We start from the raw sequence: 16,447 nt of genomic DNA, 5'->3' as shown, positions 1-16,447 counted from the left end.
TCTGTCTGTCCCCTGAGTGACGCAGGGTGATGCAGGAGGGCTGGGACCACGAGGAGTTCATGCAGTGCAGCCCACAAGGATGGGATCAAACCCATTCCCTCCATGGATGGAGAATCAGGGAGGAAAAAGCCTCCACCCTGCCAAGCCAGTCCTGAGGGCTGGGATAAAACCAGCTGCCAGCAGGGCAGAGAAACCAGGATAAAACCAGGGCTGCAGGCCAGGGGGATACATTCCAGGGAAAGAAACATGCCTGGGGGACAGCTGGATTTCCCCTATTTCCTCTCAACAGGTGCTGTCACGTCTCTTTCCAGGACAACCCAGCAATGAATGTCTCATTTTTGGTTCCCTTTTATGAAATCTTGCCTGTCATGGGAATATATAAAACAGCAACATCTGGGATGTGCTCTGGAGAGCTGAGTGTGGTGGATGACACCAACAGCAAAGCAGAAGCTCCAGCCAAAACTGGCAGCAGAGTAAAGAGCAAAAACTGCTCAGGGGACAGTCCTGGATTGGTGGTAATCAGGCAGCTGCCTGACACTGATGTCCACCTCTGGGACCCACCAGGTGAAACTGAGTGTTAGAAGCATCTCAAGCAACACCTTGCTGTCAAACACGGGCTTTGGGCACACCCTGCACTTCCCAAATCACTGCCACTCAGGGAGGCAGGACACTGTCCCACGGCCAGCCCTGCTGCCCTGCCCTCAGCTGGAATCCAGCCCCTCTCCTCCATGCTAGGCACCATGTACGTGATCTGGCCTCATAAATACACAGGAGCACAAGTGAGATTTACCAGGAGCTGCCAGGACATCCACCAGTGTTTGTGCTGCTCACCAGCCATCACCACACAGGGCAGGACAGCCCAGAGCCTGCTGTGCACAGACACTGCTCTCCAGCCCATGTCATTCCTGATTTCCTCCATGGCTGGAGCCTTCATTGATATGGTCTCACTCATTTTTAATTAAAATTCAGAACAAACAGTGGCACACGTGCTCTGCAGCTCACTTTTAAACTGAATTTAAATTTTAAAATTTAAATTTAAATTCAAATTTAAAATTTCCAAGGATGAGGCATCCACAACTTCTCTCTCTCTGGATTTACTTATAGATACAGGTGTGCACATATACATTTATATTTATATTTTTATTTATTTATAGTTACAGGTATTTTATATTTATATGTATGTTTTATATAATTATATTATATTGTATTAATTATATTATATTATATTATATTATATTATATTATATTATATTATATTATATTATATTATATTATATTATATTATATTATATTATATTATATTATATTATATTATATTATGTTATGTTATATTATGTTATATTAATAGGTATGTTTATATTTATATGTACAGGTATATTTATAGTTATATTTATGGCATCACAAATAGGGAAGGAATGGCTGGAACAGCCAGACAGGAATGAGGACCAGAGGACAACAGCAGCCAGGATCCAGGCTCAGATGGATGCTCAGAGGATACCACAGGCACTTCTGTGCCTCCTTTTCCCCACGAGCAAGGAGTTTCACAGCTCAGCCTTTAAAAACCCATGAGAGCAAGGAGGGTCTGGAAAGGGAAAGAGCCACCATCAGCTCCATCTAAAGCCTTCCTCAGGAGATTAGATAGCATGTAATCTGCACTCACCATAATAATTACATGGCTTTGCTTGATTTAACTCTCCCATTATCCAGACACACCAGGGCCAGGCTCTGCTTATCCACCAGGGAGTGAGGAGCAGCATCCCTGCCCATTCTCCTGTTGATCCAGAGCAGTGCCTGTAATTTGTTCACATCCCTTCTCCCCTCCCATTTAAATCTGGGGCATGACAGGCCTCTGTCTAACAATAATACAGGGATTTCAGGGGTATTTATGAGAGGCTTAAAACTTAATCCTACATGAGCAAGGTAAGCCTGCTCTTGGCCTAAAATGTGGATGGAAAATCTGGTGCCATTGCTATAGCAGGAGAAAAGAGACATTTACAGCAGTGAGCATTCTCTGAGAGGGGCAGTGACTGCCCAGCCACCCCTGCAGACAGGTGAGGGGCACAGCGGCAAATTTGGCAATGGAATCACAGAACCCCAGAATGGTTTGGGTTGGCAGGAACCTTAAAGATCAGCTGGTTCCAATGTCCCTGCTGCCAGTAGGGACACCTGCCACCAACCCAGGTTGCTCCAAACCCCACCCAACCTGGCCTGAAAAAATGCCATGGATGGGGCATCCACAGCTTCTCTGGGCAACCTGTGCCAGTGTTTCAACACCCTCGCTGCAAAAACCTTCTTCCTTTAATCTAACCTAAATAAACCTCCAGTTTAAAACCATTAGCCCTTGTCCTACTGCAACAGCCCCTACTTTAAGGTTTGTCCTCATCTGTTTTATCAGGCCCCTTTAGGTACTGGGAGGGGCTCTAAGGAGGTGGTGAGCATCCTCTCACCCCTGCAAGGCCAACTTCAGTGCCCACAGGGTTCCATATGGCCCTGATGTGCTGCATGGTGTTGGGGACACCCAGGTGGGTTGTGGGGACACTCTCCAGCCTGAATGGGCTCAGAACCAAAGAGTTTCTTTTCCCAGGGTCACTCCAGGAGCAGCCCTGTCACAGACATCTTTTATGAAAAATACTTTCCTTAGGATTTTTCCTCCTGAGAAGCTGGGAGGCCTCAGGAACAAAATGTAAACAATGATTATCTGCTGCTGTGGAATGCAACAGGTGCATCTGGGATTGGTCTCATGTGGTTGTTTCTAATTAATGGCCAGTCACAATCAGCTGGCTCAGACTCTCTGTCCAAGCCACAAACCTTTGTTATGCATTCTTTCTTTTTCTATTCTTAGTTAGCGTTCTGATGAAATCCTTTCTTCTATTCTTTTAGTATAGTTTTAATGTAATATATATCATAAAATAATGAATCAAGCCTTCTGAAACATGGAGTCAGATCCTCAGCTCTTCCCTCATCCTTGGACCCCTGTGAACACCGTCACACAGGCCCATTTCTGTGACACCCCAAACACCACCTGGCACCCCAAGAGAGCCGTGTCCTTCCCCCCATCCTGCATGAGAGGGAAGAGGCTCAGCACCCAACAAGTCTCTTACTTTCTTCTTGCTGCAGTAGATCTGCCACTTCTTCTCGGCCGGCAGCGCAAACATGGCCTCTCTGTGCTTGTCTGTGAGGTCAAGCTCATCCTGGAAAGGGGAAAAGAAACACAAAACATGCACCATGAGTACTCAAACAGCTGATGGCACAGACACAGCCCCCCAGACAAGCAGTGTAAATCAATGTGGGGTCACAGCACAGCACAGCAGAGACCCCACAGCATCACCCGTGACTCTGGGTTTGTCAGGGCAATGATGCCAATCCTCATCCTGCTCTTGCTGACCTCTCCTGACTCTGGGCTGCAAACTTCCCTGCCTTGTCCCTCCTAGACATCTCCTTCATTGCTTTTAAAGGCTGTAAGTGTTTTGGAAAGGACACCCATGAAGCCATCACTGCTGCCCACAAGACTCACACTGACAGCTTCAGGCGAGCCATCTCATCTAAGACACACAGCAAAGAAAAATTCAAACAGGACCTTTCTTTTTATCATCATTACTTCACTGAAGCACCTCACCCCAAGTGGTCCAGCCCATTTCCATTGCTGACACCCTTGTATCATCAAAAACTAGATTTTGCTTTGTTTTCCTACAGCTAAAAATAGAAAGCTCTTTTCCTAATACCTACAGTTCATAAAGAGCTACATCCTCTCCATCAAAACTGCATCACGTACTGCCTGGCAGAGATAAAGCTGTTTACTGACTGCAACCTTTATTGGTTTATCTGATGTTTTAAAGCACACATCCATTTCTGACTTGGAAGCTCGCTTAGCAGCGTGCCCTCCGCCGGGATGCCCGAGCATTATCAAAGCCTCATCGCTTCCTGGTGCTAGATGTAGGTCAAAGCTTTTATGAGGGAAGTAAATAAAACATTCAGGCAGGGCTGGGAGGCTCGTTGCTAAAGCCAACATTGATCTTAGAACCATGGGTGTCTCTTAAAACCACCAGCACTGATGATAATCCCTGTGCTGGAGGGGTTTGGGGGCAGCAGGGAGAGGCTGCAGAAGGTCACAGGAAAGCCCTGCCATGGCTTCAAGCCAACTCATCCCACCCAGACTGTGGATTTAAATAAGAGGATCCCCATTAAAAATTACACATTTAATTCCAGCAACCAAAAGAAACCCCATATGGAGAACTGTTAAATCTTCCCTGACTGAACAATAACACTCAGCAACTAAAACAGCTTCTGTACCCCAATCAAAGCCTCAATTGAGGAAGGCTGAGCAAGATGCCTCTGGCAAAAGATGGGTCCCTGCACCAGCAAGCCCACAGGCCATCAGGAAACTCAGCTGATATAATTCAAGCTCATATTGCACCCAGTAGCCAAGGAAAGGAGCTTTGAGCTATCTTGTAACCCAAACCCAGGGGCCCTCCAGCACAACAACAGTGAAAGAGGGCTGCTAGCAGTCCCAAACAGCTCAGAAAGGCTTATCTAGGTACTGCAGGTATTGATTTCTCTTCTGGTTGAAATTACTCCTCAAAAGGAAAGGTGTTGCAGAGTTTTTTTCTATTACATATTCATTGAAGAGGCTTTGCCTCTTCCCTGACCTTTTTACCCCAAATCTTCAAACCACCACGGTGCACAGAGCTGATGATGGTGGAGTTCTGGAAGCAGACTTGGACACCTTTACAACAGAAAAAACCCACGCTGCTACAACAAAGACTGGGGTAAAAGAGAAGACTGAGAAAACCTGAGCTCAGTGCGAGACAGGGAGGAGAACCTGAGCTAGGGACTATCCAACCATGCTCAAATATTCCCATGTCCTTACAGCTTGGGAGGTCAGAGATCCCTATCAAGCAACCAACCTCCACCCCAGCCTTGGGCAATCCTTGTCACCCTTCCATGCCTCAAAATCAAAACTGCACTTCCCCGTTGTCTCCTCGGGCTATGAGCCAGTCAAACATCCAAGCTCTGCTTCAGCCTCAGTTCACAGAAATCACAGAATGGTGCGGGCTGGGAGAGACCTTAAATATAATCTATATCATCCATTATATCCTATCATATTATATAGATATAGATATAGATATATAGATATAGATATATAGTATCAGTTATATAATATTATATGTATATATTATCATCAGTTCCAACATTCTCCTCCCTCTAAACCAGCTTGCTCATGGTCACACACGACCTGGCCTTGAACACTTTTTTCAGAAGTCTAAAGGTGACCAACAGGATGACACCCACACAGGGACCCAGCTGAAATTCAGCTCATTGGAAAAGTAAATCTGGGAGTGTGGGGGAGGACAAGGGGCTCTTGATGAATATTTACCTCTGTGGTGAGGGTTTGAGAGAGCACAGGAAACTGCTTCCACTGTGACCCCACTTTCTGGCCATGTGAATCTGATAATCTGGCCTGAAAGCACATCTGCACTTAGATCCTTAGAAAAATATTTACTGAAACTTTCAAAATGCCCATACCCTAAAAAGACAATTTGTGCAAATGTGAAGATTTATTAACAAGAAAAAAAAAAACCTAAACCAAGCTGAAACCTAAGCAGGAGCAAGAAGGGACAAAACAGAAGAACATATTAGGTAGGTGCTGGCACATGACAACGTGCAAACACATCCAAAAAAGGTGCAGAAATGCCTCTAAGTCTCACACAGCACATTTCATTGTGCCTCAGCTCTAACACGTTCAGTCACCACAGCCCTGCATCACTCAACAACACCTACCTAATGATATCTTGCAGGATGCTTGGGAGAGGTGTTTGAATAAATGCTGTGTGGCACCCAGTGAATATGAAAATCCTCATAATCAACGAGTGACTAAGGACTGTAATTCAGAGCCCCAACAGTGACTCAGCTGGGAAGAGTCAGGTCTTTGCTGGTTTTTATGTGTTTGGGGATTCCTGCAGCCACCTCCAGCCCTTTGCTTAGGCTCACTGATGCATCTCAGTGCAGGCTGCTCAGAAACTGCCCTTTCCAGCTCCAAAGATCAAGAAAGGACAGGAGCAGCACCTGTTTTCTGGAGGCTATAGGTGTAGAAATGCAGCTCCCACAAAGCCTTTAACAATCAACCCGAGTCACAGCGTGGCAGAGAAGCTGTGCAGAAAATCACACCCATATGGGCCTTCAATTAATAATCATGAGCTTGATAATTAGGTGATTCTAACTGGAAATTCATTTTATGGGCCATTTGCAATCCACACACTCCCAACTACAGCGTGTGATGCTGGCAGCTGTTGAAGAGTGAGAAGACAACCATGGGTCAGTGTCCATCATCCTCAGAGCCCTCACCCCTCACCTTTCACAGCTCTGCTCCTTCCACCTAGCTGCCTCCTGCGTCAGGATCTGCCAAATTCACTATTTTTAATACTTTTTTTGGAATCAGGTCAGTGGCATAAAAAATAACAGCCTCGTTTTACCACCCAAGGGAAGTCTCTGCCCAGAGTGTTTTTACTGGAAAGAGATATGCTACTCTTAAATATTTATCCTGTACAGCTAAACTATTCACCTTTACATCAGGAAACAGGTTTCCACATTAAATCTTCATATGAATATGGTTTAAAAAAAAAAAAAAAACTCATAGGGAAGCCTTGACTCTTAGTGTGTATTTTGCTATTTCCAGGAGGTACAGCACTTCCATGCTGTGTGCTCTGCTGACAGCTCTCCATCCCAGCCAAGCAAGCCTCACCCCCTCTCTCTGAGCACAGCATGAGCTCCACTGAAGGTGAGATGTCACCTAAAGCTACCTGAGAAACGTGTGGCTCAGCTCAGCACATGGTGAGCACAACTCTGTGGGCCAAACAAGTAACAAGTGGTGCACAGCTCTCCCTTGGAGGACACACAGCAGCACTCAGGGACAGATGTCCCCATGACCTGCACCTCCCCAGGCTGGCACCTCAGTGGTGTGAGGTGCCCTGAGGGCAACCAACCCCCTGGTCAAGCAGGGCCATGTACAGATGGCTTTTTGAGCATCTCCAAGGAGGGAGATGTCACCACCTCTCTGGTTGGTAGCCACTGCCAACTCCCACCACCTCCTGAAGGCAAAGCCAGATCAAGCCAAAAAACCACGGATGGAAATGTTCAACTCTCCCAGCAGGAAAAGCATCAAGTCCAGCCTCAGACTCACAGCACAGTTCTTTGAGACAAACTCCTGTCCCTGCCCCTTCACTCGTGCCATGTTTTAATGAGCATCTTCCACAGACTGAGAGCATTAGTGGGGGCAACAGGAGGCAGACAGCAGCATGCTGCAAATCTCCTGACTTCTGGAATGACCTCCAGGATGGGCTCCTGGAGCTGGGTGAGCCCAAGTGCTGCTCACCCATGTCCACAGGACCACAGTCTGACCAGCATGGGTTTTTCCCTTTCATCCCAAAGGTCCTTCGTGCCATCAAACATTCTGCATGAAGAATCTGGGAGTAGAGATTAAATAAGGAACAGCTTCCAATAGAGGGGTCTGCAACTCCAAAATATCCTTACAGGTTGTAAGAAAAGAAGATTAAAAACTTTTAAATCCAATGTTCCTTTCTGGTTGATAAATTGTGTAAATTTAGTAGATGGAGGAGACTGGGGGTCACCCACTGCCATAACTGAAATAATGATTATTTATAATTTGCTGGTTGGTGCTGAGTTTGTATAAACATATATATATATATATGACAGAAAAGCTTGTTTTGGGCAGGACCATAAAGATCAGCTAGTTTTAACACATTCCCTGTGAGCAGGGATGCCACACACTAGATCAAGCTGCTCCAAGTCCCATCCAACCTGGATTTAAAACTTCCAGGGACGAGGCATCCACAACTTCTCTCTCTGGATTAACTTATACATACAGGTGTGCATATATATATATATATAAAATAATATATATATATTTTATTTATTTATTTATTATGTACATACATCATATATAATATATAATATGTAATATATAATATATAATATATAATATATTATATATTATATATTATATATTATATATTATATATTATATATAACATAATTATACATTATCTATTCATTTATTATATATTATTATATATATTATATTTATATGTATATTTATTTATATACACACAAATACAGAAAGATGTCACTGGATCAATAAATGACCAACATCATAAACAGCAAGTGAATTTACTCCTGGTGGATAGATGCACAGAGTTTAGAACCTTCTGTAAGTGAGGCTATAGCATGTAAAGATGAGATCTCTTGCATTATCAAATGAAGCATGAGAGAGATCCAAGAATGTTCAAAAAACTTGGAAAAAAATAGAAGGAAAAAACAAAGTGTGAACTTTTTGGCAAAGTTTGGCATTAAGGGGTCCAGCATGGGAATTAAGAAGTCCATAAATAATAGGCTGTTGAAGCCTGCACCGCCTTCCTTTCTCAGGGGTCATATTGCTTTTTCACTCTCTTCCAGGCATTCTTCTCCAAGTTCATCAATGTGATTTATCCCAGAAGGCTGTGGTCTCAGGGGAAATGGCAATCAGCATTTCTCCCCCCATTCCTCATCCCTTGTTTTTCCGCTGCCCGCGCGGCCGGAGCAGCAGCTGCTGCTTCCAGTGCTGGCCCTGCTGCCTTCAGCAAACCCCTGCCCCAGAGCACACCCCACTCAGCTCCTTATTTTCCTTTTAAGCTGTTTTCTTGGGGAAAAAAGGCATATTAATCCTGATTAACCAGTGGCTGTTAGAAACAGCCCCTGCCTCCACACCCACCCTGTGCTGCAGGAGGAGTTCCTCCAGCTGCAGATTTACTTCTGCAATTCTCAGTGTATGCAGACTTATCTCAGGGGTTTTTTTAAAAGCCTTTTGTTTTTATTATCACTAATAAAAATGCCTCCTCCTCAGCACACTTCTTTTCAGCTACAGTACCCTGAGAGCTTAAAAACAGCTCCTCAGACAAGCAAACCCCTGCTAATATTATCACTGTGTATTTTTAATTTCTCCATGACAACTTGCAGCTGCAATTACAGAACATGAACAAAAAAAACAAAATCAACTATTCATATTTTTAATGAATAAGCATTACAGATAAAAGATTATTATTCATTTTGCCTTTATGCATTTCCTGAATAAAGGAAATTGCTTACAGCCAAGTGAATGAGTAGCAGCAACAACGAGTAACAGAAGCACTTAGAAGTGCTCATGCCTGGTTAACCTCCTCCCACAATGAATTTTTCTTCCTAGTTTCAGAAAGACCCCAGTCCACCCTGCTCAGTTATTGACCTGAACACATTGGACAGACACAAATGAAATATGTATTCCTTCCTCCTCCTGCAGGAAAGATTATGGCCATCAATAGCTGATTTAGCCCTTCAATAAACTGCAGCTGCTGTTGATTCATGTTCCCATCAGTTCAGACACCTAACTGAGGCAGACAGCATGTCATGCTTTAATATTTTAATTCAATAATTATTTTAAAAGGCTAAAGGTTTCAAAGCTGCTCATATTTCAATATTAGTGTATTTTAAGAGAGGTATCCACTTAGTTTCTCCTTTTTTGTTATCATATATATATCTATATAAACTCATATACACCTTTTTTTAAATGTTATTTATTGAGCTCAGCCTCCTGTGACCTTTTCACCAACCTCATCTGGAAAACCTTTCTCCCATTTTAATTAACCCAGGGTACTTTTCCAGCCTGAGTTATTGATCTCCACAGTTTCACCCTGCAGAGCACTCTCAGATCCAGAAGCCCTGCAGGTGCATCACCACCATGCTTTTTCCACACAATTGTACATAGACCCTGAAAAAACAACAAAAATATGTCTCAGCCTATTATCCACTACTGTGACAGCTCAGATGGATTCAATCCAATCAGCCAGAGCTGGGGATGGCTGTCCTTTGGTGGGAGCACCTCCTATTATAATAAAACACAGAACTGGCAAATAAGTAAGGTTTCAAATGTGGACTTCTTTACAGAATCCAAGCAGCAGCTCCCTTTTCAGTCAGATTTGACACTGCTGCTGCTGCTGGCATCCCAGGGAGCTGCTCAAGCTGGAAATCAAGTCAAGAGTGGCTCCAGATGTCCCCTGCCTGACAGGGATGCTCAGGTAGGAACACTGTGCATGGTCTGAGGCTACACCATGCCAAGGTTTCCCCAGATAATGCTCTGGAAAGGGTTTCAAAAGGGGCTGGATGGAATAAGAGGCTACAAAGCTCCACACCTTAATCCTGAAAGTATCCCACAACTTAATCCTGGAAGTATCCCAAGAGATACCACTCTGGTTGTGGGAACTGGAGAACGCAGCCATGGGAATCAGAAGCCAGCTGTAGCCTGATGCTGATGGAGCAGCAGAGGATGGAAATGGATGGGGACAAGTCTTCATCCCCCACAGGCCTGGCTTTAGTCACACCTGGAATCCTAACAGCATTTTTAAGAACTTATTCAGGTGCAAAGCAGAGTCACCCTGAGAGGAGGATACTTCTCAGCAAGGCTGGATGAGACCTGGAGCAACCTGGTCTGGTGGAAGGTGTCCCTGCCCATGGCAGGGGGTTGGAATGATAACTTTAAGGTCCCTTCCAACCCAAACCTTTCTGTGATTTCAATGGTTTCAGGGTCTGACACCCAGCAGATGTCACCTGCAAGCAGGCATAGACTGGTTTACAGATGTTGGGTGTGGTTGGGAAAGGGAAGCTGATCCCTGTAAATAATGGTATTGATTGGAACACTGGAGTTCATGGGAATTGGGATCACTGGGCACTCGGGCAGGATCCTCCCTGCAGGGCTGCAAAAGCCTCAGCTGCCAAGAGCTGACCTCGGTGATGTTCCCACGCTGAGGAACAGCCAGGCTCTGCCAGCAGCAGATGCTACAGCAGCACGGACACTCAGAGCCTCCACTGGTATCTGCACATGGATACAAGGCAGGCACAGGCTATTCCCAGCAGGAATGCTTCCAGCTGAGCACGGTGACAGAGCACAGCTCATCTGCTGTCCAGTCCTGCTCGTAACTCCAGCAACACACCCCACCACTGAGCAGTGGGGAAGAAGATTGCCTCTGGAGCAGATTCCCTGTCCAAAGAGCCTGGTACCTCCACGGTGACCTGTGCCAGGAATACTGGGAGCAAGTGCAAGCCAAAAACCTAAATGCCCCAATTAAGGTCACTGATGTGTTACCAAACGAGCTGCCAGGCATCTCCCAGGGATGTGGCCTCCTCTTTTACCAAGTGCAGAGTGGAAAGCATTTAGCAGGTAGACTAAATGTATTATTTTTCCACTCCACTTGGACTTCTCCTGGAAACAAAGGGGTTCCTTATGTGCTCCCTTCCTTTTATTGTGCTGTAACATGGCTCCTTTGTAGAATCAGGGGTTGGTTTTTTGGGCAAGCCCCCACACTGGCTTGTAGCAGTAACAGATATTGCAATTACAGGGCTATTTCTGCTGAAATACAGAGTTCCTTGGTGCATTGGTTCATTCAAGTCCAGAGAACACAGGTAGGCAGAAAATCCTTATTTTCTGACCGAGTAGGTGTGAGACTTCTCTATCAGATGCTCGCCTATCAAAAGGTACATTTAGAGATTAGCTGGGAGGGTGTTAACAACACCAGGTGATGAAAACAAGCGCCGTGAGCGCTGGGCTGGGATGGCAGCCTGGCAGGCCCAGACTGCTCACATCAGAAAAACAAAAAAAAGCAAAACCTGGGCAGCCTGGTGAAGTGTCCATATGGCACACGGATCCCTGCAGAGTGAATTTAAAAGCAGATGTTACCTCTCATTTGGTTTGCCTTCTTAAAAGTGATTCATAAGCCAAGGGAGCTTGGTTTGGGAGACAGCAGCGGGATGGGGTCAGGAGCTCCATGCTCAGCATCTGGCTCTGGATGGACTCTGCAGAAAGGGGTGGCTTGCCCAGGACACAATTGCAATTTTTTTCAGACACCAACCACATGCTTTTCTTTGCAGATATAGGGGAAATGGCTTTGGTCACCACCCATTGGTTCTCAAAATCCTGAAGTCCTTAATGCTGGAAGCACCAGGCAGCAAAATATGACAGCTGACCTGCAAGCATGAAATGCAAAGCTTGGCTTTGCAGCTGATCCCTCAGCTGCTACTTAAAAGCCGTGTTGTTTTGCAAAGCCCAAAACCTCATACTTTCTCCTTATTGGATTAGAAACTGGGGTGGAAAGCACATTGCTGAAGTTCCTGAGCACAATGGAGATTGCTAGCACTGAGTTCCCAAGGCTGAGCTGTTGCTGACACACAGCAGTGCTCACACTGACTACACCAGCATTTCTCCTCACATTTATATGCTCCCTGCTCAAGCAGCACATAAAACAGCCATCATTATGCCAAGAGGAAGGCAAGGCACAGCTCCAAGGGACAGCTATCCATGGAGAATCCTGCCCCAGCACTGCACATCATGAGCCACAGACCTATTGACCATCAGGAAGCATTTCAAAGGCAACAGATTTAAAGTCTGTACAGGGGATGCTATCTCCTCACCATCTCCTGATAGCATCCAGAGAGCAGCTGGGATGAAATGCATTAGCTGCCCCAAGTACAGCAAAAACAAATGCTGTGATAAATCTTATAAGCTGCCAGAGACCTTTTTATTGTTCCTCAGGCTCACAACTTTCCACTACTTCATAAAGCAGCAGGGAGGGGATACAGCCGCCTTCCATGTGAGGGGAAGGCATAAAAAACCCAGGCAACATCAGTGGGCAAAGCCTGCACCCATCCTGAGTCTGGGGGGCTGGGGACACTGCACAGCCACTCAGCTCCTGGTGTCACCTCTCCAAATCCCAAAAACCCTGTCAGCTGCTGGAGTATGGGCAGAGACACCCAGGGCAGGGTTACCTGCTTGGTTTCACAAGCTGAAAACAGCCTGCTGCACATCACAGGCAGCAGGATGCAGGGCAGGATGGAGGTTGCTCTAATTTCTTCTGCATCACTAACTCAGAAGTGAAAAGGCTGTGAAGCCCCATGGGGAGCACTAAATGGAATTTCCTCAAAGCAAGACAAATGTTGAGGAATGTCTGGGGCAGCATCTCCTCTGAACCCATCCCTCCAGCAGCAGGGATGCAGGCTGGGAGCAGCCTGTGGGATCAGGGAGAGGCAGAATTTGTGCTTCAGGGGCAAGCAAAGCCACACCAGACTCAGCAGCTCCTCTGAACATCTAAGCTCTGTCAGCAGCCACCAGAGCATCACTCTCATTCTGCAGGGATGGAGATGCCACCGTGACCCACCCCACTGCCAGGAGAGCCAGAGAGGGGTCCTGGGCCATGCTGGGGCTCCTCCCATCCTCCCCAAACCAAGCCACCCCAGCCCCCTGCCCAGTGCACAGCACCACACACAGAGCATTTCATTACAAGCCTCGGAGTGACAAGGAGTGTTAAGCAGATATAAAGGACATCAGTCATTCACCCATCTGCTGGAAAGTCTAGTTGCTGGCAGAAAATAGAGAGGATTGTTATGGCAAGATCTACCATATGGCACCATTATGTGGAGCTTTGCAAGTGCTTTTTCTGAGTGTGCAAGCAAGATTTCAGCCTTTGAAGAAATGCTGTATTGTTAGCCTGGATACGCAGGAGCCTCTTGAAAGAAGCTGTGGCAGATGGCACAGCTTTGTTCTCTTGGTCCGCAGGCAGTTTGTGCAACCCCACATTTCCTCCTCTCTGGGGCACAGTGATCAGTGATCCTCCTGATGTGTCCTATGGGAGGCTCCTGAAACTCCCTAAATCCAGTGGATGCTGCCTGGCAGGTGCCACACCTCTGCAGGAGCCTCAGGAAGCAAACAGTGCCTACCCGAGCCGGCAGGACACAGAAAGCTGCACAAAATCATAAAGCATTGTCCCAGCCAGAGGAGCTGCAAATCAGTAAATCTTGCTGAAATACTCTGCTTTTGTTTGTGCCTCTCTGCCAGCACCTGCTCCTCCCTGGGTGGCTGAGCCTGGCCGGAGCCCCGGCAGGACAGGGGGACAAAGAAAATCCTTTCAGACAGGGCCGGTGCCCGCCCGAGCGACATCCCAACAATGCTCCAACAAAACCCATTCAGACCAGGCTGGGGAGAGGCAGAGAAAGGGAAAAGGTTCCTCTGGGAGGAAGCAGTGATCAGTCATTGACCACAACAACAACATCTGCATCTGCCCCGAGCCAGGGAAAAGCCCCTGCCTGCTGCATGTGGCTGGCTGGGACAGGGAGCATCGTCTCTGCAGTCTGGGATGAAGATCAGGCATTTCTTACCGCTGAAATTTGTGCCCAGGTGAAAAAAAATCCCATTTCCTTGTTGTTTCTAATGCAAATAAGTGAAAAACACTTGCATAAGCACAGAATAAACCCCTAACTATTTATCTGTTCCATTAACCTATCCCAATTAAAATCCTAAGTGTCCATCTAACACAAAACAGGCCAAAAAACCAGACACTGGGAGAGCAGCCCAAGCCTTCAGCTGACCTTGGAGTCACAGCTGCTCCACATCGCTCTGCAGCTCAGGCCCTCATCCTCTGCTGCTGGCATGGGACAATCACCAATTTCTCACACTATGGCTGTTTCCTGCCTCAGATCAACAACCCACACTTAAAAACAACACAAAAGCTCAGGGAATATTTTGCAGGATGGCTCCAAAAAGAAAGGGACTTTGCCCTTCAATGTAAGCAGCAGGCTGGGATCTGTGGAGAAGATCTGTGGAAAAGGATCCCACTCTGTTATTTGTGTCTGTGGGAGGATTGTCCATGCCTGCTGCAGCAATGTCCCCTAAGATCCCCCCCATCCCAGGCCTGAAATCCTCCATCCCTGCACTCTGATCCCTGACACAAACAAGTGGAGTAGAAAAGTCAGGATAAAGCTGCAAGGGAAGAGTTGGCAAAGGACCAACTCCAGTTGGCAAAGCCTCCAGACCCCCTCCAAGCCCTTTAACTTCCCTCAACCCAATGGGCCGAGACAGCCAAGGGCTTTGGAGGGAGCCCCAGTCCCACAGAGCAGCACAAGCCATCCCACCCAGGAGGGCCAAGCATCAAGGCATGGGGCTCCTGCAGGCACAGAGATCAGCCCAGCACCTCTGAGTGCTTTCTCTGTCTCTCTTCCAAATGTTACACAGTGGGTTTGTACAGGAACAGTGGGACACTTTCCAAACCATTTCACTAATGCTGAAATTCAACACCCCACACCAACAGGTTACAGAGAGCAAGAAGGAGCCGTTGTAAGGACCAAGGGGGGATTTGCAACTGCACTGCCCTGAATGGGAATCTGCCTCCTTGTGCCCACAGGGCAGAGCTTGGCTTCCCCCTCCCTCCCACTGAGGGCTGGCTTGGATTGAGATCTGCCTGATGGGTTTTTTGGGGAGCCAGGGGGCTGCAGCTGCTTGTGCAGGGGCATGGTGGGCACCCTCTGTCCCCCTCCCTGCATGGCTTCAGTGCCCAGGGAGCTCCTGCTGCCAGCTTGCCCTGGAGCAGCAGCTGCCTCTGGGCCTTTTTCTCATCCTTGGCTGGGAGAAAATAACTAAAAATCTCCACAGCATGGAGAAGGGCTGGGGAGCAGAAGGGCCACACCAGGCTGTGCCCCAGGCTGGGCTGGCTCCTCCCTGTGGCACTGCCACTGCACAAAGCATCTGCAGGAGTCTGGAAGAGATGTTTTGAAAATCCTAAGCTGACATGAAGTGCACAGGCTTGGTGGAGCTCCAGCAAATGACCCTCCAGAGATGCCTCCTTCAGCCCAACAAGGCTTTGGCTGGGGCAGGGGATAAGTGATCCATAGGAAAGAATTTCCCCAGGATAACATGATTTGGCCAAGTTATCAGTGGAGAATAAATTGGGACAGAGACAGCCACTTCTGAACAGACCCAGAAGAGTTCTGCTGCAGGGATACTTCATCCCCACTGTGCTGTGTTGGTGTCCTGGCCCGCCACACCCTTGGAGAAGAGTGTCTTGGCAAAACCAGCTTTTATAATACAACCTGGAGCTTTGCTCTACCAAGAGGCCTGGCTGAACAGGTCCATGCTGCCTGGCATCTAATGGGATGTGCTGTACCCTGAGGTGTGACCAGTGTCACAATTCCCAGCTCCCTCTACGCATCCAAGCACTGTAGGAAAAGCTCATTTCACTGCTGACTGAACTCAAAGTAGAACACCATCCAAAATACCACACCAAAATGTTTTTGCTTAGAGGAAATGAAAGCTTTTTTTGGCTGTCAATTTTTTTCTTAATCCATGTTTCTCCAAGTTTTGGAACCAAGGGATAAAGAAACAATATCCTGACTTTCCAAATTTCAGTGTAGCCTACACCTGATAATATATATGAAATAAAATAAAGTCACTCAGCAAATAAAGTCACTTTGCATCTATGGGGAACATCTTGCTTTACCAGCTTGGACCCAACCCCTTGCTATAAGAAATTAAGAGTTTCTAATGAGAGAGACCACCCCAAAGTGGCAGGACCTCAGGGAGGAGCAGAGCTCAGGGTTCAGC

General features: G+C 46.7%; 1 protein-coding gene across 2 annotated transcripts in view; it reads right to left on the bottom strand.

The window, feature by feature from the left end:
- DAAM1 (dishevelled associated activator of morphogenesis 1) overlaps positions 1-16,447 on the bottom strand; it is a 95,698-nt gene that overhangs the window by 39,766 nt on the left and 39,485 nt on the right. For both annotated transcript variants that reach the window (XM_063159735.1, XM_063159736.1), the window contains exon 4: positions 3,102-3,191. In XM_063159735.1, the coding sequence (XP_063015805.1) occupies positions 3,102-3,191 (90 nt within the window). The remainder of the gene's footprint in view (positions 1-3,101; positions 3,192-16,447) is intronic.

Source organism: Melospiza melodia, chromosome 6, assembly GCF_035770615.1.
Source record: "Melospiza melodia melodia isolate bMelMel2 chromosome 6, bMelMel2.pri, whole genome shotgun sequence".
Classification (NCBI taxonomy): domain Eukaryota; kingdom Metazoa; phylum Chordata; class Aves; order Passeriformes; family Passerellidae; genus Melospiza; species Melospiza melodia.
Note: the sequence above shows the minus strand (reverse complement) of the source record. Positions and strands in the feature narration are given on the sequence as shown.